General features: G+C 39.8%; 1 protein-coding gene across 1 annotated transcript; it reads left to right on the top strand.

The window, feature by feature from the left end:
* Positions 1 to 8,865: 8,865 nt before the first annotated feature.
* Positions 8,866 to 20,738, top strand: LOC143390010 (protein PRRC2C-like). Its single transcript, XM_076842674.2, is given in 7 exon segments — positions 8,866 to 8,924; positions 12,125 to 13,939; positions 13,941 to 15,189; positions 15,191 to 16,691; positions 16,694 to 20,193; positions 20,480 to 20,629; positions 20,631 to 20,738. Coding segments are annotated over 7 exon segments (8,382 nt in total).
* The last annotated feature ends 3,278 nt before the right edge of the window (positions 20,739 to 24,016 follow it).

Here is a 24,016-nt window from a genome sequence, read left to right as displayed (position 1 = left end):
GGGCAAGTTGCAACCTCTGCGCGCCCCGCCCTCCCGCGCCCCCTCGCAGGCCCAGGGGCGCTTTGCCGCAGTCATTAATAAAAAAGGTCGCAAAAAAAAAAAAAAAAGAAGTCTTAAATAGGGTAACTAAATTTAGTATCATAAGCTTATTCACTGATGCTAAAATATTAAACATTTTCCTAGTATCCTGTGTTTTTACATTTTTTTCTGTTAGAATTTTTATTACTTGGATTTAATATAAATATAGCACTCAGTGATAGCCTTAAATAGTGATAGGCATTTGAAAAGGGGATGCTTTCCTCTGGATTTATTAAAATAATAAACTGAGAAATTAATTATTTTTGTTAAAATAAGATGTGAATAAAAGATAAAAGTAGAGAGATGTGCACTCAGTTCTCATGACAAGACTGTGAATATTTCCAACTCCTGGAAATAATATCACTTTCAAATAAGAAAGGTAATAGAACAGAATTCAATCCATAAATGAAATCCAAAAGATATGGGAACTTTGTATATAACAAATGTGAGATCTTCAGGGGAAAGACTGAATTCTCTAATAAGTCATATTCGGACAACTTACATCAAAATAAATTCTGTATGAAGCAAAATCTGATAATAAAAATGGCTTCATTAGTTGAGATTTAGGATGTATTAGAGGCACCTGCCACTTATCTGCTTTTCTATAAAATAGAATCAAAAGAACTGGAGAGGCACTGCTTATCAAGTTGAGTTACTAAGAGAGAATGCTGGAGTTCAGTCAAGAATAGAGACTTAGATAAACCCAGAAACTTTGGATGGTGGAACAGAGGGTGAGACAGCACCCTAGCATTGATCACGTGGCAGCGTGGAAGGGTCAGGGTTGGGAGTGAAAAAGGGACAATACTGGTGAGCCCCACTAGCACAGATTTGGTGCCTTGATGAAATATAGTCTAAACAGACAGTAGTCCTAGGATCTGTATAGTGAACTCATTCAAAAAGTTTCTGCACTTCCCAGAATATTCTTGTGGTACATAGCAGGAAGCAATCCTGAGAAGGTCTTGTCTGAGCTTACTGACCTGGTAGTCAAACACCCTTGCATTTTACTGTCTCTGAGTCCCTGCAGCAGTATCATTGTAGTGACTCAATGGGAGCTGCCTTGCGAGTCAGTTTGTCCCCAGAAAAAGCCTCTGACACACACCCACTGAGAATTCTATGTGACTGGAAACTGACCTGCAATGTGTACAGGAATGGAGAATGCATCTCTTTTGTATGAGAAGCCAGATAAAGATTTGGGGGGAACAAGTATCCATGAGTTTTTTATGCATGGGCTGTCTTAGAACACCAGAATTATGAGTGAGGGACTGTGACAAATAGCTGTGATTTCAGAGCCTCTCCCTGTCCTGAGAATGCACAAAAGGCTCTAGAGTCCTTGATATGTCAGAACACTTGGCATTGCCCTGTCCTTGGAGTGTGAGGTGCAAAGGAAACCAAAGGGAACTTGTGCTGGACAAGCTCTGTGCTCTTTACTGGCTTGGTGACATGCTGTGACACTGGCATCTGCCATGCTCTCAAAATGTGTAGAACAAGTGATGAGTACATCTACACCTGGGGAGTCCTGCATCCACCCCGGTTCACTCTGGTGTGCAAAACAGTTGAGAGGTAGTCCAACTGGCTCTGGCTACACATCGCTCATGCTGGTCATCAGGAAAGTACCACAAAGAAAAGTCGAATGGGGTGGATAATCCCAGGCCTTGCTTATTCCAAGGGGCATTCAGCCAAAGAAGATACTGGAAGAAACTCTGATCAGCATAGGTGGCAAATTTTCATTCTTGCCTATATAACTGAGCACCTTGGAGTAGGTGAATTTTTAATTTTTCATTAATACCTTTTTTTGTTATTGCTGGGGTGTTTTATTTGTCTGGTTTTTGTACTTTTCTCTATTCTCCTTTTAACATTTAATTTTTAAATTTTGTCTTTTTCTTTTTTCCCTTTTAGCCTTTCTCCTACTTTCCTTTTTTTTCTTTTTAACTTTTAATTCTTTTCCCTTCCCTCTCCTACTTTTTTCCCTCTCCTACTTTTCTCCTGGCACCTTTTTTCTTTGTTCCTTTTTAAAATTTATTTTTAATTATTTTTTAAGCTTCTAAATTTTGTTGCATATTATTTTTATTCTTTCTTTTATGTTTTTGTTGGTATTGTGATTAGAGTTGTTTTATTTGATTTCTTTATCTGTTTTGCTCTTATCGTTGTTTGTTTTCTTCTTTCTATGCAGTGCTGAGACTTGAAGCCAGAACTTCAAACATAGCGGGTGGGTGCTCTGCAATGGGCTCTCAGGGGAGAGAATTGCAACTATCTCCACCCATGGCCAAGTCCCATTTGACCTTTGGTAGTTACTTCAACTTAAAGAATAGGGGAGTAGCTGAGCATCATGGTGTATGCCTGTAATCCCTGTGGTTTGGGAGGCTGAGACAGGAGGATCATGAGTTCAAAGCCAGTCTCAGCAATGGAGAGGCACTAAGCAACTCAGTGAGACCCTGCCTCTAAATCAAATAGAAAATAGGGCTGGGGGTGTGGCTAAGAAGTCAAGTGCCCCTGAGTTCAATCCCTAGTACAAAAAAAAAAAAAGAATAGGGGAGATAAAAGGCCCCAGACTATCTATCTATAATTGAGTGAAATAAAGGTATTGTGTCCAACTATAAAATAAATATTTTTTTAAAAAGTCTTTGATAAAATTCAGCATCCTTTCATGATAAAATGTTCTGAATAAACTAGGTATAGCAGGCTCATACTTCAACATAATAAAGGCTGTATATGACACACCCATAGCCAACATCATACTGAATAGGGAAAAACTAAAAGTGTCCTCTCTAAAATCAGCAACAAGACAAGTATACCCATTCTCACCACTTTTATTCAATGTAGTACTTGAAACCTTAGCCAGGCCAATTAGGCAAGAGGAAGAATAATAGGGATATAAATAAGAAAGGAGGATGTAGTCCCCAATGTATTCCTATTTGCAGACACAATTCTATATTTAGAAAACTCCAAAGACACCATCAAAGGATTCTTAGAACTGATAAATTCAGCAAAATAGCAGGATTTTACAAAATTGGCATGCAAAAACCAATAGCTTTTCTATACCAATAATGAGCTCTCTTAGAAAGAAATCAGGAAAGCAAATCCATTCATAGTAGCCCAAACAAATAAATAAGTAACCTAGGAATAAATCTAACCAAAGATATGAGAGACCTCTCTCTACAATAAAAATTATTAAACACTGAAGAAAGGAATTGAAGAAGGTAAAGAAGATGGAAATAATTCCCATATTCATTGAATGAGAGAATTAATAGGACCCTATGGCTAAAATCTATGTATAGAATCAATGCAATTGCTCTCATATACTAATGACGTAATTCAAAAAACTAGAAAAATCAATCCTAAGATTCATATGAAAGCACAAAAGACCTGGAATAGTCAATCAGTCCTCAGCAAAAAGAGCAATGCTGGAGGTGTGATAATACCTGACTGCCGCATTCTCTGGCTGGGCACAAATCACAAGCCACCACACAGCTTGTAGATTCAAACAGCAATTCTTTATTCCCGAACTCACACCGGCCGTCTACAAACACGTTCTGGTGGAATCCACGTTCTCTGCCCAAATCCACACTCTGCCCAAATTCACTACTCTGTCCAAATCCACTCCTCCTGGGCTTCTATCTCCCGAAATATACTGTCTGACCCTAAGAACTCAAGAGGAACTCAGCAGCAGGATACGCCCTATTCTAAAGGGGGAACACCCTAATCTCCTATTATGCTAAACTGCCCTATTCTAAAGGGGGAACACCCTAATCTCCTATTATGCTAAACCGCCCTGGTCCTTGAGCAAGGTCACCTTTCAGAAGTCCTTCCACTAGACAGCATGGGAGTAAGCTGGCAAGGAGATTGTCATACTTACTTGGCTGATGGCTCCCAGCACCTGATTTCAAAATATACTACAGAATCAGTCATAAAAACAGCTTGGTGTTGGCATAAAAACAAACATGAGGACTGGGGATGTGGCTCAAGCGGTAGTGCGCCTGCCTGGCATGCGTGCGGCCCAGGTTCGATCCTCAGCACCACATACAAACAAAGATGTTGTGTCCACCAAAAACTAAAAAATAAACATTAAAATTCTCTCAGTCTGTCTCTCTCTCCTCTCTCTTTAACAAAAAAAACATGAAGGCTGTGCATAGAATAAAAGAGCCAGAGATAAACCCACACATCTGTAGCCAAGTGACTCTTGAAAAAGTTGCCAAAATTATATGCATTAATAAGTATAATGAAAAATTTAAAACCATAAAACTCCATAGGTACCAGGACACAACATCACTATATATAATTTTGAAGTAGGAATGGATCTTTCCAGGTGTGGTGTAAACCAGGATTATAAAGAAAAAGAACAAACTGTAAAAACTAGAAACATTTCCATGAGAACTATCTAAAAATGTGAAAAACAACATATTAACAAAAATGTTTTAATATTACAAAGTGACATCTTAGGATCTAGACCAAGGAAAAGATGAATGCCACCAATATAAACATGGGAAATAATATTAAGAGATACTTCATATATAAAAAAATACTAAAAATAAAAAATAAATACTCTTCCAGCCCACATTTAAAAATATGCAGGTAAGGGAACCAGTGTAATCCTATTTTTAACCTACAAGCTTTACAAAGGTCAAAGAAGTTGGTCTGTAGTATAGTTTAAGTTCTGGTATAGCGATGCCACCTGCTTCACTCTTCTTGCTAAGGGTTTCTTTGTCTATTTTAGGTCGCTTATTTTTCCAGATGAATTTCATGACTGCTTTTTCTATTTCTATGAGGAATGTGATTGGGATTTTGATGGGGATTGCATTAAATCTGTATAGTGCTTTGGGTAGTATGGTCATTTTGATATTAATTCTTCCTATCCAAGAACACGGCAGATCCTTCCATCTTCTAAGGTTGTCTTCAATTTCTTTCTTTAGTATTCTGTAGTTTTCATTGTAGAGATCTTTCACCTCTTTTGTTAAATTGATTCCCAAGTATTTTTTTGAGACTATTGTAAATGGTGTTTCACTTTCAGCAGATTTGTCACTGATGTATAGAAATGCCTTTGATTTATTTGTGTTAATTTTATATTCTGTTACTTTGCTGAATTCATGTATTAGTTCTAGAAGTTTTCTGGCAGAGTTTTTTGGATCCTCTAGGTACAGAATCATGTCACAAGCAAACAGTGATAGTTGAGTTCTTCTTTTCTTATCTGCATCCCTTTAATTTCTGTCTAATTGCACTGGCTAGAGTTCCAAGAACTATGTTAAGTAGAAGTGGTGAAAGAGGGCATCCCTGCCTTGTTCCAATTTTTACAGGGAATGCTTTCAATTTCTCTCCATTTAGAATTTCTTCTTATTAGCAGGATATTGAGGTACAGGTACAGGTACAGGGTACAAATTTAAGCTACTGTAACTATGTCACAAAACTTGGTTACATACATAATTTTTGCCCGACTTGTTGAGGTATAATTTACATTCAATAAATCTTACTGTTTAAAGTATATGACCTGCGCTAAGGATGTGGCTCAAGCAGTAGCGTGCTCGCCTGGCATGCATGTGGCCTGGGTTCTATCCTCAGCACCACATACAAACAAAGATGTTGTGTCCACCAAGAACTAAAAAATAAATAAAGAAATAAACCTCTCTCTCTCTCTCTCTCTCTCTCTCTCTCTCTCTCTCTCTCTGTCTCACTCTCTAAAAAAAATAAAGTACATGACTTGAAGAGTTTCAACAAACACATAAATTCATATAAACTTTTCTATAATCAGAATTTCTATTTTCATCATCCCAAATTTTCATCCTGTCCCCTTTTTCCTTCATCTCCAGTTCTTGGCAACCATTAATCTGCCTTCTGGCTTTACATAGTTTCACCTTTTTAAAAATCACATTGCCTTTTATGTCTGGTTTCTTTCATCTATCATGATGATTTTGAATGTTATTTCATGTATCAGACGTTCATTTCTTTTTTATTTGTGATAGTATTCCATTGTATGAATGTGCTAACATTTGCTTTTTTATTGGTTCTTTTTAGTTATACATGACAGTAGAATCTAGTTTGATAAACAAGCATGGAATATATCTTATTCTAATTGGGATGACAGATTTGTGGTAAGATTTGTTTATTCATTCACAACTTGGGAGTTGGAACGTTATGTAGTTTGGAGCTATTGTGAATAACATTTATAGGAATATACCTGTTCAATTATTAGCATGGACATATAGTTTCAACATTCATGGGTAAACATGTAGGAGTGAGTTTATGGGGCAGTATGACAGGTACATGTCTAACTTTATAAGACATTGTCATACTGTTTTCCAGAACCACAGTACCATTTTTCATTTCTACCAGATATTATAGTGTTCCAATTGCTCCATATCCTCACTGACTCTAAATATTGTCAATCTTTTATTTTTTTCAATACTGTGGCTTGAATTTGGGGCCTCATGCATACATACTAAGACAGTACTCTGCCACTGAGCTACATCCCAGTCATTTATATTTTATGTTAAGGCAGAATCTCACTTAATTGCTCAGACTGACCTTGAACTTTAGATCCTCTTGCCGCAGCCTCTGAAGTGGTTGGGATTGTGGGAATGTGCTGCCCTGCCCAGCTTGTCAGTCTTGTTAATGTAACCTTTCTGGTGGATGTATGGTATTGTTTTATTGTGGTTTTAATTTGTATTTACATAGTGGATAATGACATTTAAGATCTTTTTGTGTGCTTATTTGCCATCCCTATTTTTTCTTTTTTTAAAATATTTATTTATTTATTTTAGTATTTGGCGGACACAACATATTTGTTTGTATGTGGTGCTGAGGATCAAACCTGGGCCAGGTGAGCACGCTACTGCTTGAGGCACATCCCCAGCCCCATCCCTATTTTTATTTTGGTAAATGATCTGATCACATCTTTGTCTTATACTTACCTTGGATTTTTAAAAATCTTATCATTAAATTATAAGAATTCCTTATTAATTTGAGATTTAAGTCCTTTAATAAATGTGTCCCAGCCCAAGGAACACTTTATTAAGCAATTATTACCTGATACTCTAATCAGACAGATAGTAAAAAAAAAAAAGTTAATATCCTTAATGGATATAGATGTAAAAATCCTTAGCTAGGTGTCAGGACACATGACTGTAATTCTAGCAGCTAGGGAGGTTGAGGCAGGAGGACTGAGAATTTAAAGCTACCTTCAGCAATTTAATGAGGGCCTATGCAACCTAGTGAGACCCTCTCTCTGTGATATATAAAAGGCTGAGGATGTGGTTCTGCAGTTAAGCGTCCTTGGGTTCAATTCCTGGTACTCCCTCCCCAAAACAGAATTCAGCCATATCAAAAATAATTAAACAACATAATTAAGTGGGCTAATTCCAAGGATGCATTGCTAGTTCAATACTCAAAAATCAATCAGTGTAATCCATCATGTTAACAGCTATTGAGTAAAAAGTATATGTCATATACCAATAGATATAGAAAAAGTATTTCACAAAATTCAACAACCATTCATAACAAAAGCTCTCAGAAAAGTAGGAATGGAGCAACTCCTTCAACTTGATAGAGCATCTTCAAAAAAACCTAAAGCTAACATACTTAAAGAAGAAAGATTGTTCTCTAAACTTGGTACAAGGCAATGATATCTACTCTCACCACTCTTATTTAACATAGTGATGGAAGTTCTAGCCAGTGCAATAACACAGGAAAAGGAAATAAAATGTGTAAGAAGAGAAGAAACAGATTAGAAGAGAATAAACAAAACTGTCTGTTATCACTGAAAAAAAAAGCCCACAGAATCTACGAGAATATGTCAAATGCTAATAAGTGAGTTCAGCAGGGCTGAAGAATACAGATGAACATTAAACAAATTAACTGTATTTCTATATCCTAAGAATGAACATGTGGACAACAAATTTAAAAATTAAATTAAATTCTACAATCACTATAAAGAATATATGGAAGGAAAAAAAGAAGAAAGGAAAGAAGGAAGGAAGGAAGGGGGAAGAAGAGAAAGAGTGAGTTGGGTGTAAACTAAACAAAACATGAATAAGACTTAGATGACAAGAATTTTAAAATGCTGATGAAAAAAATCAATGATCTACATAAGTGAAGTCACACTGTTCAAGAAATAACATAGTCAATTCTTCCCAAATTTACATTTAGGTGAAGTATATAGTTTCTTTCTATCAAAATCTCAGGAAGATCTTTCTTAGATATAGACAAGATTTTTCTAAAAGTTTTGTGGGGAGACAAAGAAAGTAGAAGAGCTAAAGCCATAAAGATTTCATGGTATTATTGAAGGATAAACACATGGATTAAAGGAAAAGAAAAGAGAACCCAGAAATAAATCTACACAAATATTTCTGAGTTTTGACCAATGTGCACAACCAATGCAATGAAGGGAAGCGTAGCCTTTAAAACAAATGTTGTTGGAGCAAGTGGACATTCATACCTTAAAAAATGAAACTCCTCTGAGTTTTCTATCTTACACAAAAGTTGACTCATAATGGATCCCACACATAAATATAAAACATAAAAATCATACAGCTGGGGCTGGGGTCAAGTGCTTGCCTAGCATTTGTGAGGCACTGGGTTCAATCCTCAGCACCACATAAAAATAAATGAAATAAATGCTATTGTGTCCATCTACAATGAAAAATATTTTTTAAAAATTATACAACTTTCAAAAAAATAGGAGAAAATCTTCACCATCTAGGTCTAGGAAGGATTTCTATATTTGTCACCAAAAGCACAATCTATAAAAAGAAAATTGAATTTCATCAAAATTAAAAACTTGGGCTGTAAGAAACTGTTAAGATGATGAAACGACAAGCCAAGATTGGGAAAAACTACATGCAAACCACCTATCCACCAAGGTACTGAGGTCTAAAATAGATAAAGAGTGCTTGAATGTCAACAATTTTATAAAAGAGAATCCAATTGGAAAATGGGAAAAGCATATAAAGAGGAACTTCACTGAAGAGAAAAATATGGATGTCCAAAAAGTATATGAAAAGATGTTCAACATCATTCACCATTAGAGAAATACAAATTCACGCCACAAAGAAGTATCAAACATACCTATAAGAATGGCTAAAATAAAACAGTGACAATTCTAATGCTATTCACACCAAGAAACCAGATTCTTCATACGTAGCTGGTGAAAAAGCAACATTGTAGCCATTCTGGAAAAGTCTATCAGCATCTTAATAAACTCAACATGCACCTAAAATAAAACTCAACAATTGTACTCAACAACATTTATTCCAGAAAAACAAAGAATTATGTTCATACCAATACCTGTAACCTGAATGTTTATAGCAGATTTTTTTTCAATAATAGCCACAAACTGGAAACAACCCATATTTACTTCAGTAAGTAAAAGGTTAAATAAACTGTGATACATAAATATCATGGAATACTATTTGCCAATGAAAAGGAATAAAGTGTGTGTGTGTGTGTGTGTGTGTGTGTGTGTGTGTGTGTGTGTGTTTCTGGAGATTAAACCCAAGCTTTCTCAACCAGGAATCAACTACTGATAACACACAATAGTTTGGGTGAATCTCTGGAGAATTATGCTGAGTGAATAAAAGTAATCCCAAAAGGTTACATACTGTCTTATTCCATTTATATTACATTCTTCAAATAAATTCTAGTGATGAGTTCCAATTAGTGTTTGGTCAAGGAGGGAAGTGGATGTGGCATTAAGTGGGCAATATGAGAAAGCTTTATGGTGATAGAAACATTCTGTACCTTGAACCTATTAATGTCAATACCCGGTACTGATACTACACTATTTTTTTGCAAGATATTTCTATTCGTGAAAAATTGGATAAAGGATGTATTACTTCTTCCATCTGCAGGCAATTAATAATTATCTCAAAATAAAAACTTACAAAGGTAATAAATTTACACCTATAATTTGATTGAGGCTTTTTACTCCTATGATCTTCCCATGATGTAGCATGCTGTTCTGCAGAGATGGCCCTATTTTAAATGCCTAATGCTTAGCAGTGTTCCTTTCCCACGTGCCAGTTACAGAAATGTAGTGGGTGCTTAAAAAAATGCAGGTCAATAAGAAAAACAACACTAATAAAAGTAAATCAATTTAGCACCTGGCCTTGCAGGGATGGGAACCATCCTGAATGCTTTTTTGGCTTTAGAAATTGATCAAAAGATAAAGAAGGCACTGGTGTACATGATACATTTTAAATAAACTTTAGGGCATCATATGAGACCTAAATGTTTCTAAGTTCTAAAGTGACTGGTAAAATTATTTTATGCAGTCCATTTAAATTAACATCTTAGTTATATTTATATCCTTGTGTGCTACATTTATAATTTATGGTGTGCTCTGATTCTCTATATGAGCAATATATTTAAACTTTTTTTGGAACTTGGAGCATAAGTTTTCTGTTTTCTCATATAGTGGACATCTACAGTCATGTGCCCCTCTACCCAATTACAATATTGTGTCTAAGTGAAATTACTCATGTGAAAATTTCTAGTATCTTGTACAGCCGTGACCCTGTCTCTTATTTTCAGCTGACCACTTACACTCTCTTGATATCATATCACAAAAAGATGGTAGATTTTTAAAAGCAGCAACCTTCCCCTCAGACTTTATAACAAGTAGCAATTTCATTCTGTTCTTCTATTGAAGACACTTAATGCCTACAATAATGCCTAAAGACAGTCAGGGAAATGACAAAAATTCAATGGTTTCACTTTAATGAGTAACATCTTTCGTCTTTCTCCCAAGATTAAGTGGAAGACTTCTCTATATTTGAAAAATATAGATCTTATTCTCTGTTCTTGTTCTCATCATTTTATTTCGGATTTTCAGAGCATTTTTACTATCAGTCTCTTGCCATTTTAAAATAAGACCTTTAAGTGCCTATATCCAGTGTCAAAAAGTTTCAGGGTATAACTCCTGTTAATAATTGAGAGTCCTGTTGGTTTTCTCTCTCTGCTTATTAGTATTAAATTTTCAGTAACTTCTCTCTGACAAAGAGAGTTAATAACACATTATACACTTTAAATGAGTTTTGCATATGAAAAGGATTATTAAAATGTTACATGAGATATAAATTCAAAGGTAGGAATAGTCATACATGAAAAGCAAGAATATTGCTAATTACCATTATACTTAAAAATAAACAGGGAAGACACAGCAGAGATTCACTGTCTTGTTGACATTAACAGCAATAAAGTCATAAGGGCTGGTATCTCAGTAATAATATCCTCAGGGGCCTCCCATGAGCAGGTTTGCAAATAACAACACTTGAGTTACACAGCTATTTGGCCTAACCTGCATGATATCAGTCCATGTGACATTTAATAACAGTGTAATTATGCAGGCTTTTAACCTTTTCAAATGAGGCTTCAATTTGAGATAAGAAAAATGACAAATTTACATATTTTTCTTCTATGAAATTTGCATAAACCTGAATAGTGGTATCTGCCATGAATTAATATTCACAATGACAGAATAAAATGTTTCATTAGGAACAAAACTGAGCACTGCTTTACTGATTCTCTTCTTTTTTTTTTGTATATCTGTGTAATACCCTATTTTGCCTTTGTAATTTTTTATTTGAAACCACACATCAAATTTTCTCAGAGGTTCTGGGATCAGTTAGTTTTCTCACCTGCAAAATGAAAAGATGGTAACATAGATTATTTGTATTCAAACTGTTTTTTTTTTTAAGCTGAACTCAACATATCAAACATATTAAACTAGAGCTTTTATGGCTGACATTGGGATAGAGAGGGACTTTTCTCCCAGGGAGAATCCTAGTTCTCCTTCGTTTCATCCAACAGGGATGTAGTCTAAACAAAACAAAAAAATAGACTAGCCGCCATCTTGCTTCTTTATCTCGCTCACTCTCTCCCTCTCGGGAAGGAGCGAAAGTGCTTTGCCGGTTTGTCCATCCGCAGTCTCTGCTTTTGCACCCCGGCGGCCTTTCCAGCCACCTCCCCAACACCAAGTCCCTCTCCCCTTCCCTTGATCAGAGCTCGGCAGCCCCTCGAACTGTGCTAACCTGACACTCACGCTGGCGGACTGATTTTAAAGGGTGTGGCAGGAGGTTTTGGACTCACGTGTTTACACCGAAAAGTCGGAGAAGTCAGGCCAGAGCACAAAAGCAAAGGATGGGAAAAAGTATGCAACACTCAGTTTATTTAATACTTACAAGGGAAAATCACTGGAAACTCAGAAAACTACAGTTGCAGCTCGACATGGGTTACAAAGTCTTGGAAAAGTTGGTATTTCACAGCGCATGCCCCCACCTGCTAACCTTCCAAGTCTCAAAGGGGAAAACAAAGGCAATGATCCTAATGTGAATATTGTGCCTAAAGATGGCACAGGATGGGCATCAAAACAAGAACAGCATGAAGAAGAAAAAGCACCAGAAGTGTCACCAGCACAGCCAAAACCTGGGGTTGCAGCTCCCCCAGAAGTAGCACCTGCTCCCAAATCATGGGCCAGTAACAAGCAAGGTGGGCAAGGAGATGGAATCCAGGTGAATAGTCAATTTCAGCAGGAATTTACCAGCCTGCAGGCAGCTGGGGATCAGGAAAAAAAAGAAAAAGAAGCAAATGATGACAACTACGGACCTGGACCTAGTTTACGACCACCAAATGTGGCTTGCTAGAGAGATGGTGGAAAGTCTGCTGGCTCACCCTCTTCTTCTGATCAGGATGAGAAACTTCTTGGCCAGGATGAAGGCACAGCTGTGACATCAGAACAAAATGACATCCTCAAAGTGGTGGAAAAGAGGATAGCTTGTGGCCCTCCACAGGCTAAGCTGAATGGACAGCAGCCTGCCCTTGCTTCCCAATGTAGAGCTATGATGCCTCCTTATATGTTTCAGCAGTATCCAAGGATGGCATATCCTCCTCTTCATGGTTCCATGAGGTTCCCACCATCTTTATCTGAAACAAACAAAGGTCTTCGGGGAAGAGGTCCTCCTCCTTCATGGGTCTCTGACCCTGAGCGCCCATCCATCCTCAGTGCATCTGAACTGAAGGACCTTGATCAATTTGATAACCTCAATGCTGAAGCTGATGAAGGTTGGGCAGGTGCTCATATGGAAGTAGATTATACCAAACGGTTGAATTTCAGTGATGATGATGAGCAAGGAAGTAGTAGTCCTAAAGAGAATAGTAGTGAGCATCAAGGTTCCAAAACCTCTGAAAGCATTGAAAACCGAAAAGAAGCAGATGAAGTTTGCAACACTAAATCATCGTCTCAGACATCTGCTCAGCCACCAGTAGCAAAAGGTCCCTATGGGAAAGGACCTCCATTTAATCAGGAACGTGGACCATCTTCACATCTGCCACCACCTCCAAAATTGCTTGCACAACAGCATCCTCCACCTCCAGATCGACAGGCAGTTCCTGGAAGACCAAGCCCTTCCCCCCCCCCCAAGCAGCAAGTCCCTGATGAGGATGAAATATGGAAGCAAAGGCCAAGACAACAGTCTGAAATCTCTGCAGCAGTAGAAAGAGCGTGTTAGCAGTGTGAAGAGGAAGAGGGAAGAATGGAGGAACAGCGGAAGGCAGCCTGTGCAGAGAAGTTGAAACGCCTGGATGAGAAGCTTGGCATTGTGGAGAAACAGCCATCTCCAGAGGAAATCAGGGAAAGAGAGAGAGAGAAAGAACGGGAGTGGGAGAAAGAACTTGAAAAAGAACAAGAACAAGAGCGGGAGAAGGAAAGGGATAAAGAAAAGGAGAGGCAGCAGGAGAAGGAGAAAGAGCTGGAGAAGGAGCTGGAGAAACAGAGAGAAATGGAGAAGGAAAGAAAGCAGGAAAAAGAGAGAGAATTAGAACGACAGAGGGAAAAGGAAAAAGAACTACAAAAGATAAAAGATCAGAAAAGAGAATGTGAGTCGAAAGAAAGAAAGGGAGAAAGTGGAGGAAAAAACAGAACTCACAGAACCTGTTTTAGAGCCTGTGGCAGAGAAACAAGAAAGTGAAAACAGCTGTAATAAAGAGGAGGAGCCAGTTTTCACTAGACAAGACAGCAATCGCAGTGAAAAGGAGACCACACAAGCGCTCCATGAAGCAGAACCAGAATCAGGATCTCAACCTCGACCTGCTGTATTATCTAGCTATTTCAAGCAATTTCAGAAATCATTACCACCACGATTCCAGAGGCAGCAGGAACAGATGAAACAACAGCAATGGCAGCAGCAGCAGCAACAAGGTGTATTTGCACAAACTGTTCCTTCACAACCGTTCAGCAGTACTGTCCCTCCTCCACCACACAGGCCTCTTTACCAGCCCATGCAGCCTCACCCTCAACATTTGGCTTCTATGGGTTTTGATCCACGGTGGCTCATGATGCAGTCTTACATGGATCCTCGAATGATGTCAGGAAGACCTACTATGGAAATTCCACCCATTCATCCTGGAATGATTCCCCCTAAACCATGAATGAGAAGAGACCAGATGGAAGGGTCACCAAACAGTTCTGAGTCATTCGAGCACATAGCTCAATCTGCAAGAGATCATGCTATTTCCCTTCCCGAGCCTTGTGTGATGTGGGGGTCTGATCCCTATCCTCACGCAGAGCTTCAGCAGATAGCTACTCCCAAGGCAGCTGAAGAATCTGAGGGTATTAGGCCTGAAAATGCACTGGAGCAGGAACAGATTACCACTGCTTATCCTGTAGAACACAGTCAGTTGGAAACTCATCCAGAAGCAGACTTTGTCAGAGAATCAAGTGAGATAGATGTACAGAAGTTTTTAAGCAGATCTGTGGAAGACATTAGACCTCACCATGCTGTTAAAAATAATCAGTCTGTTTGTTTTGAAGGACCTGTTCCAAAGACCTTGTCCACTCCTCTAGAACAGCGAATTTCAGCTCTAGAAACTCAGCCTTCCTGGAAAAGAAGTGTTTCCCATGGGTCTAATCATGCTCAAAAATCAGAAGAGCAAAGAAATGAGCCATCTGGGAGCATTTCTAAAGTAACAAGTAGATGCATTGATTCGAAAGATCTAGCAGAAAGGCCAGAGAAGAAAACAAGAAAAGATGGCTTTCTACGTTCTTCTGAAGGACCAAAACCTGAAAAGGTTTATTAATCCAAATCAGAAACTCCTTTGGGCCCAAGACCAAGCTCCAACAGAAGGGAAAAATGGTAATGACAGACCTGTGAGAAGATCAGGTCCCATTAAAAAGCCTGTACTTAGAGATATGAAAGAGGAACGGGAACAAAGGAAAGAGAAAAAAGGAGAAAAGGTCAAAAAGGTCATTGAGAAAGTTGTAAAACCTGAAAAGATGGAAAAGAAAGACCTTCTTCCTCCCCCACCACCATCTCCTGCACCAATTCAGACCCAGTCAGTTCCACCACCAGTGCAGCCAGAACCAGAGAAACTTCCTTCCACAGAAACTTCAGCTGTGACTCACAAGCCATCTCAAGATACTGAGAAGCCTGTAGAAACTGTAAGTAGTGTTCAGGTGGAGCCTGCAGTTAAAATTGTAAACCAGCAATCTGTTGTAGCACCAACAGTCAAAGAAGAAAAACAGTCTGAGAAAGTCATCACTAAAGATGTTGGTATAGAGAGACCTCGACCAGATTCAAGACCAGCAGTTAAAAAAGAGTCAACTTTACCCCCCAGGACATACTGGAAAGAAGCTAGAGATAGAGACTGGTTTCCAGATCAAGGATACAGAGGCTGAGGCAGGGGTGAATATTACTCCAGGGGTCGAAGTTACAGAGGCTCTTATGGGGGGCGTGGCAGGGGTGGAAGAGGTCACACTCTTGATTATCCTCAGTATAGAGACAACAAGCCAAGAACAGAGCACGTGCCTTCAGGCCCTCTGAGACAACGAGAAGAAAGTGAGACACGAAGTGAGAGTTCTGACTTTGAAGTCGTCCCCAAAAGACGACGACAGCGGGGTTCAGAGACTGACACAGACAATGAAGTTCACGAAAGTGCAAGTGACAAGGATAGTTTAAGCAAAGGCAAACTTCCCAAGAGAGAGGAATGGTCTGAAAACAAAAAACCCATAAAGCCCCAGTCTTCTTTCAAGCCTGAAAACCATGTCCGAATAGATAACCGGCCACTAAAAAAGCCTTATGTTAGGGATGATGATAAGTCGAAACCAGGCTTCCTTCCTAAAGGAGAGCCTACAAGACGAGGCAGAGGAGGGACTTTTAGGCGAGGTGGAAGGGATCCTGGAGGCCGTCCATCATGTCCTTCTACCTTACGAAGACCAGCTTATCAGTGGAATCCAAGGCAGACAGAAGCTCCTAAACCAGAAGACAGAGAGCCACCAAGAAGGCATGAGCAGTTCATTCCTATACCAGCAGATAAACGGCCTCCAAAATTTGAACGGAAATTTGACCCAGCCAGAGAGAGGCCCTGGGGGCAGCGTCCTACCCGACCACCAAGGCAAGATAAGCCGCCTCGGTTTAGAAGGCTAAGAGAGAGGGAGGCTGCTTCAAAAACAAATGAGGTGCCAGTTCCCACAAATGGCACCATTAATAATCTGGTCCAAGAACCAGCCAGTACTGCTGGGGATATACCTGGGAATAAGACACCAGATTTATCTAACCAGAACTCTTCAGATCAGGCAAATGAAAAGTGGGAAACAGCTTCTGAAAGCAGTGATTTCAATGAGAGGCGGGAGAGGGATGAAAAAAAAATGCTGTCTTGAATGCACAAGCAGTTGTAAAGACTGGTGAGAATACCTTGCCTCCAAAGAGGGAGATAGCAAAAAGAAGCTTCTCCAGTCAGAGGCCTGGTGTGGATCGCCAGAATAGACGTAGCAACAGTGGACCACCCAAATCAGGAAGGAATTTCTCAGGTCTGAGGAATGAAAGAAGAAGTGGCCCACCATCAAAAAGTGGAAAGAGAGGGCCATTTGATGATCAGTCAGCAGGCATAGCTGGTGTTGACCCTGTCAGTGGAGGTTCTGCACACCACCAGGAGGGAGCACCTAATGGTACAGGACAAAATAATTCCAAGGATTCTGCTGGGAAAAAACGAGAGGATGAAAAACCAGGTCCTAAGAATCCCAAAGAGAAAGTAGATGCTCTGTCACAGTTTGATCTCAACAATTATGCAAGTGTTGTTATAATTGATGATCATCCTGAAGTAACAGTAGTTGAAGACCCCCAGTCAAATTTGAATGATGATGGTTTTACTGAAGTGGTATCCAAAAAACAACAGAAACGTTTACAGGACGAGAAACGCCGGAAGAAGGAAGAACAAGTCATACAGGTCTGGAACAAAAAGAATGCAAATGATAAAGGAAGAAGCCAAACTTCTAAGCTTCCTCCAAGGTTTGCCAAAAAACAAGCTACAGGGACCCAGAAGACCCTGTCTCCAGCCTCGGCTCTAGCTTCAACACCAGCTCCCACCTCGACCTCAGCTCCAGTTCTAATACCACCCACAGTTCCAGTTCCAGCCTCAACTGCAACTCTAGTTCTCGCATCACCCACAGCTCTAGTTCCTGTCTCCAGCCCAGCTCCAGTTCTGGCCTCAGCTTCAGCTCCAGTTCTGACCCCAGTTTCAGCCCCAGTTTCAGCCTCCACTTCCACTGCAGTCACAGCTGCTGCTTCTTCCGCTTCAACCTCAGCCCCCACTTCAGCCCCCATCCTTGCCTCAGTGTCAACCCCAGCATCTGTCCCCATTCTGGCCTCTGCTTCAATTCCCATCCTTGCTTCAGCCCTAGTACCAGCTTCAGTTCCAGCTCCAGCCCCAGCTGTCACAGCCCCAACTGTCCCAGCTGTCTCCACACCAACTGCCTCAGTCTCATCCCCAGCAGCGCCATTCCCACTTGTCCCAGCCTCAGCTGCAACTCCAAGCCCAGCTCCAGCCCCTGCTGCTCCAGCCCAGACTCAGGCACAGACCCACAAACCAGTGCAGAATCCAACACAGCCTTCAAAACAGCCACCACCTTCAATTAGGCTACCTTCAGCTCAGACACCTAATGGCCCAGATTACATAGCCACATAAAAATCCATCCAGACTCCGCAGTCACATGGCACTCTTACAGCTGAATTATGGGATAACAAGGTGTCCTCCCCATCTGTACTGAATGACATCTCTAAGAAATTGGGTCCCATTAGTCCACCACAGCCACCTGCAGTCAGTGCATGGAATAAGCCCTTAACATCATTTTGATCAGCTACTTCATCACAGGGAACAAAGAATGGTGAAGAGAGTGGCGTTGAAATGGGTATTGATACAATTCAGTTTGGTGCTCCAGCTTCAAATGGGAATGAAAATAAAGTTGTTCCTGTACTTTCGGAAAAATCTACGAACAAAATACCTGAACCTAAAGAACAATGGCAGAAACAGCCATGGGCAGGACCCATCAAAGCCCAAAAACTTCCAGATTTGAGTCCACTGGAAAACAAAGAACATAAACCTGGTCCCATTGGAAAAGAATGTTCATTAGAAAATAGAAAAGTAAAAGATGCCCAACAGGTGGAGCCAGAAGGAAAAGAGAAGCCAAGTCCTGCAACTGTCCGAAGCACAGATCCTGTCACCGTAAAGGAACCCAAAGCAGTCTCAGAAATGTCTGCAGAAATAGGAATGATGATCTCAGTATCATCTGCAGAATATGGCACTAATGCAAAGGTGCCCCTGCCCAACACTCTTCCCCTCCCTAAGAGGGAGACAATGCAACAGAGCTCCAGCCTCACTTCAGTTCCTCCTACTACTTTCAGCCTCACCTTCAAGATGGAGTCTGCACGCAAGGCATCCGAGAATTCTCCAAACGTAAGGGAAAAGTGGTCTCCAGTAACTTCCACAGCACCTCCAATTGCAAGTGGAGTTAGCAGTAGTGCCAGTGGGCCCAGCACTGCCAATTATAGTTTATTCTCAAGTGCGTCAGTGCCTCAGATTCCTGTCGCTTCAGTCAATCCTACAACATCACTATCAGGAGCTGGTACATACACTACCTCTTCTTTGAGTACAAAATCTACCACCACATCGGACCCTCCTAATATTTGTAAAGTGAAACCCCAGCAGTTACAGACAAGAAGCCTGCCTTCTGTAAGTCATTTTTCACAGTTAAGCTGCATGCCTTCCCTTATTGCCCAGCAACAACATAGTCCACAAGTTTATGTGTCTCAGTCTGCAGCAGCTCAGATCCCAGCTTTCTACATGGATACAAGTCATCTCTTCAATACCCAACATGCTCTGCTAGCTCCACCATCCTTGGCCCAGCAGCAGGGCTTCCAGCCAGGTCTCTCTCAGCCAGCTTCAATTCAGCAAATTCCAATCCCTATTTATGCACCACTGCAAGGGCAACATCAAGCCCAGCTGAGTTTGGGGGTTGGTCCTGCTGTTTCCCAGGCTCAAGAATTATTCAGTTCTTCACTTCAGCCATATAGATCTCAGCCAGCCTTTATGCAAAGCAGTCTATTCCAGCCCTCTGTGGTGCTTTCTGGTACTGCTATCCACAACTTCCCAGCTGTCCAACACCAGGAACTTGCCAAGGCACAATCAGATCTTGCCTTTCAACAAACTTCAAATACTCAGCCTATTTCTATATTGTATGAACACCAGCTGGGGCAGACATCAGGACTGGGAGGCCCCCAACTGATAGATATGCACCTTCTCCAGGCTAGAGCAAATCTGACCCAGGCCTCAAATCTTTATTCTGGACAAGTACAACAGCCTGGGCAAACAAATTTTTATAACACTGCCCAATCACCGAGTGCTCTCCAGCAGGTGACAGTTCCTTTACCAGCATCCCAGGTTTCCTTGCCTAATTTTGGATCTATAGGGCAGCCTCTGATTGCTTTGCCTCAGACTCTTCAGCCCCCTTTACAGCACACAACTCCACAAGCTCAGGCTCAGAATCTGAGCCATCCTGCACAAGTAAGCCAACCCTTCAGAGGACTAATCCCTGCTGGGACACAGCACAGCATGATTGCAACCACAGGAAAAATGTCTGAAATGGAACTAAAAGCCTTTGGAAGTGGCATTGATATAAAACCTGGCACACCTCCAATCGGTGGTAGAAGCACTACACCTACATCTAGTCCTTTCCGGGCTACTTCAACATGTCCAAACAGCCAGTCCAGCAAAATGAGCAGCATTGTCTATCAGAAGCAGTTCCAGTCAGCCCCTGCCACCGTGAGAATGACACAGCCATTTCCTACACAGTTTGCACCCCAGATTCTCTCTCAGCCTAACCTGGTCCCTCCATTGGTAAGAGCCCCACATACTAATACCTTCCCAGCACCTGTTCAGCGGCCACCAATGGCACTGGCCAGTCAGATGCCTCCTCCGCTGATCACAGGTCTCATGAGCCATGCTCGTTTGCCACATGTAGCCAGGGGTCCTTGTGGATCACTATCTGGAGTCAGAGGTAATCAGACCCAGGCTGCGTTGAACGCTGAACAAGACATGAAGAAGAGAGCTCTGGGAAGAGGACTCAGCCAGAAGACATTTGGTCCTAGGTGCAAAGCAGATAGCACAGGTTCTTCAGTCCACACAGCGGTTCTTCTCTGAACAGCAACAGAACAAACAGATAGGAGGCAAAACCCAGAAAGTGGACAGTGATTCAAGTAAACCTCCTGAAACACTGACCAACCCTCCTGGTGTCTGTCAGGGAAAAAGTAGAAGAAAAGCCACCTCCTGCACCCACCATAGCCACCAAACCTGTTAGAACTGGACCAATCAAACCTCAAGCAATCAAAACCAAAGAAACGAAATCTTAAAGGCTGTGGTTTATTGCAGGGTATTGCGGGGAGGGGGGCGGGGAAACAGAATGAAGTCAGATAATGCCAGTAGCCACCCAGTTAAAATGGTCTGTGACATTATTCTGTCTAGAGCTTGGAGATGCACAAGGACATAAGAGTGATTTGCTCTGACCCCCAGCTGCTGTACCAGTTAAAACCAGGCTTTGGCAAGCTTGCACCTACTGTATAACATTTGCTCAGTTGACGGCCGTGCATCTTCAGTCAGAATCTATATATGACTATGTGCACATATTTCTGAAGTGCATATAATTTAGACCTAAAAATCTTTATGGTTAGATGAAACACCAGAAATAGGAGGAAAATAACACCACAGAGGAATAGCTCAGCCTGAACAGTGTGGTGGACCCAGCCAGTAGATCACATGTGGTTTCTTTGCTCCCTTATGTTCATTGGATATGGTTATGGTGTTTGTAGGCTTGGAGGTGAAGAGCTGAAGATAACTGGTGCTGGAGAGAGGAGCCTTATTTTTTATTATGGCAGCTTGCTATTTTTGTAATATGATGATTGAGTTGAACACAATCAAAGTACAGTCTTAACTGATCTCCCCTTCTTCCTGAATGAGTGAGAAGATGGTTCAATATTTACATCAGCATCCTTGAGCATATCTGAATGAGCAGTGTTTGGCAACTGCCTCTGTTTGAAATGATGCTGTGTTTGGTTGTGGTCTGAAGCTTGGAGCGCTACTGGGCCTCTCCTTTCTTCCATGGAGCGCTCACCATTCAAACATGACAGATTTGGTCAAATGCTAGTTAGGTTGAGTCTTGCTTGCCTCCACTTGGTCACCTTTGTATGGATCCAATGGCTGTTTTGTTTTGCTTTTTGTTCCTCCCTCTCCCCCCAATTAATGGTTTTTAGCTGACGTTCATGAAGAGAGTGAGTACTTGGAACTGTGCCACCAATGAAAGGAAATCCTAAGGAAGTACATTTCTTTACAGAGCTGTGTCATACCATCCTTTTGGCCCTCTGCTGGAAAAGTAGAATCAAGTCTCAAATAATTGCCTTTGTAATCGTACCCTCTAGTATTGTAGATGTAGGACAGTTCTGTATCATATGCTATGAATGTTAAACCTCTCGTACCTGCTTTATGATACATGGTAGTGACCGTGCTTTATCAGAGCTGTTTTAAATGATGTTACTCTAGAATGTTTCCTTTTCAGATGATGATTGAGAGGCTAATAAGAAAAATGGTGCCAGGTATCACAACAGTAACAGAACTTTGCTGTTTTCTCGGGTTTTGTTTTGTTTTTGTTTTTTTACTTTTCCCCCTTTTTTAAATGGAGTGTGCTGGGTGTGTCTATGATTCTGTTCAGATGACTGCAGAACCTGGAAACACTGTTGCTGCTGCTGCTGCAGAACATACTGCTATTATTGGTCTTTATATATATATATATATATATATATATATATATATATATATATATATATATATATAATTTGAATTTTTGGAAACTTTAGCTGTGCTGTCAACTTTGGAAAAGTATCCCAGTTTACTGTGTTGAGTTGGCATTGTACAGAAATTAACAGCCATATTGGTCTAGAAATGTTACACTTATTTTTTTTCCATTTGTACAGGGGTAACACACTGTATTAAATATGTAAGGTCTTATCTACGTGGGTTTGATTACAGAAACTAATAAAGTATTCTCTAAATAAAAAAAAAATACATGACCTAAGAAGGCAGATTAGCAAGTCAACAGGATACAACAACAATGTAACAATTCCATAGTAAAATTAGGAAAGCATTTACATTCACAATAGCATTGGAAGAATTAAATATTTAGGAATAAAGCTAGTGAAGGAATAAGATCTATGAACTGAAAATTATAAAACACTGTCAAATAAATCAGAGACTTGAAAAAAAAGGAAACACACACATCATGTTTATGATTTGGAAGAGTTCATTTTGTTAAGATGGCAGTACTCCCAAAATTAAACAATAAAGCCAACAAAATTTCCAAGAAAATTCCAGGATGTTATGTATAGAAATTGAAAAATAAATCTTAAAATTTAGATGAAAATGAAAAATAACTAAAAGAACTAACACCCAAAAATACTGTGAATAAGAACAAAATTGAAGGACTTAATGCTGCCTGATTTCAAACTGATTATAAAATTTATATTTTTAAAAACAAATACAGTATATTATTGGAATAAATATAAATGTATAAATCAATATAGAACAGTGTGTCCACATTTATGGTCAGTTGATTTTTCGACAAGGATATCAAAATATTTCAATGAGGAAAGGGCTCTCTTTTTTTTGGAGGGGTTACCAGAGTTTGAACTCAGGGGCACTTGCCCACTGAGTCACATCCCCAGTCCTATTTTGTATTTTAGTTAGAGACAGAGTCTCTGAGGCTTACTTTGAACTAATGATCCTCCTGCCTCAGCCTCCGGAGGCACTGGGATTATAGGTATGTGTCTGGCTAATTTTTTCTTCCTTTTTTAAAAAATGGAACTAAGCTAGTTATCTATATCTGTATTCATCTATATACCTACTTATCTAAAAGAACGTGGACCCTTACCTTATACCATATAAATTAGCTCAAAATAATTTAAAAAGTCTAAGTGTAAAACTAAAACTTTAAACTTCTAGGAGAAAACACAGGCAAAGATTTTAGTGACCTTGAGTTAGGCTTAAGAAGAATCAGATTATGGTATCGAAAGCCCAATTCATTTTTAAAATGGTAACTTGAACTGTGGAATGAGACATCATTCCACATGTACCTAGGGTAATGGAAAGCATTAAAAAGCAAACCACAAGCTGGGAAAAATATTTCCAAATAATTCATCTTAAAATGTACATATGTCTAGAATATATAAAGAAATCTTATGACTCAATAAGAAGGCAAACACCATAAAACATGGGCAAAATATTTTAAAATACACATTAGCAAAGAAGATGTGTAAATGGCTAATAAGCCCTTGAGAAAATGCTCAAGATTTCTGGTTTGGGGTCTGACTTAAAATATCTTGGAAGTCATTGTTATCCTCATAAGGAAAAAGCTGAAAAACTGAAAATTAAATAGCTCTATTTAATTTAAGTAATTTATAAAATTACACATACTTATGGAGTCCCACATGATGTTTCAATACATGTATATATTGTGTAACATTCAAATCAAGGTTATCGTATCTATCTCCTAAAACCCTCATTATTCCTTTGCCATGAAACCGTTCAAAATCCCTTTTCCTGGAATCTTTTTGGAGTTTTAAATAGATTATCACTGCACATC

The sequence above is a fragment of the Callospermophilus lateralis genome, unplaced genomic scaffold, assembly GCF_048772815.1.
Source record: "Callospermophilus lateralis isolate mCalLat2 unplaced genomic scaffold, mCalLat2.hap1 Scaffold_148, whole genome shotgun sequence".
Taxonomy (NCBI): domain Eukaryota; kingdom Metazoa; phylum Chordata; class Mammalia; order Rodentia; family Sciuridae; genus Callospermophilus; species Callospermophilus lateralis.
Note: the sequence above shows the minus strand (reverse complement) of the source record. Positions and strands in the feature narration are given on the sequence as shown.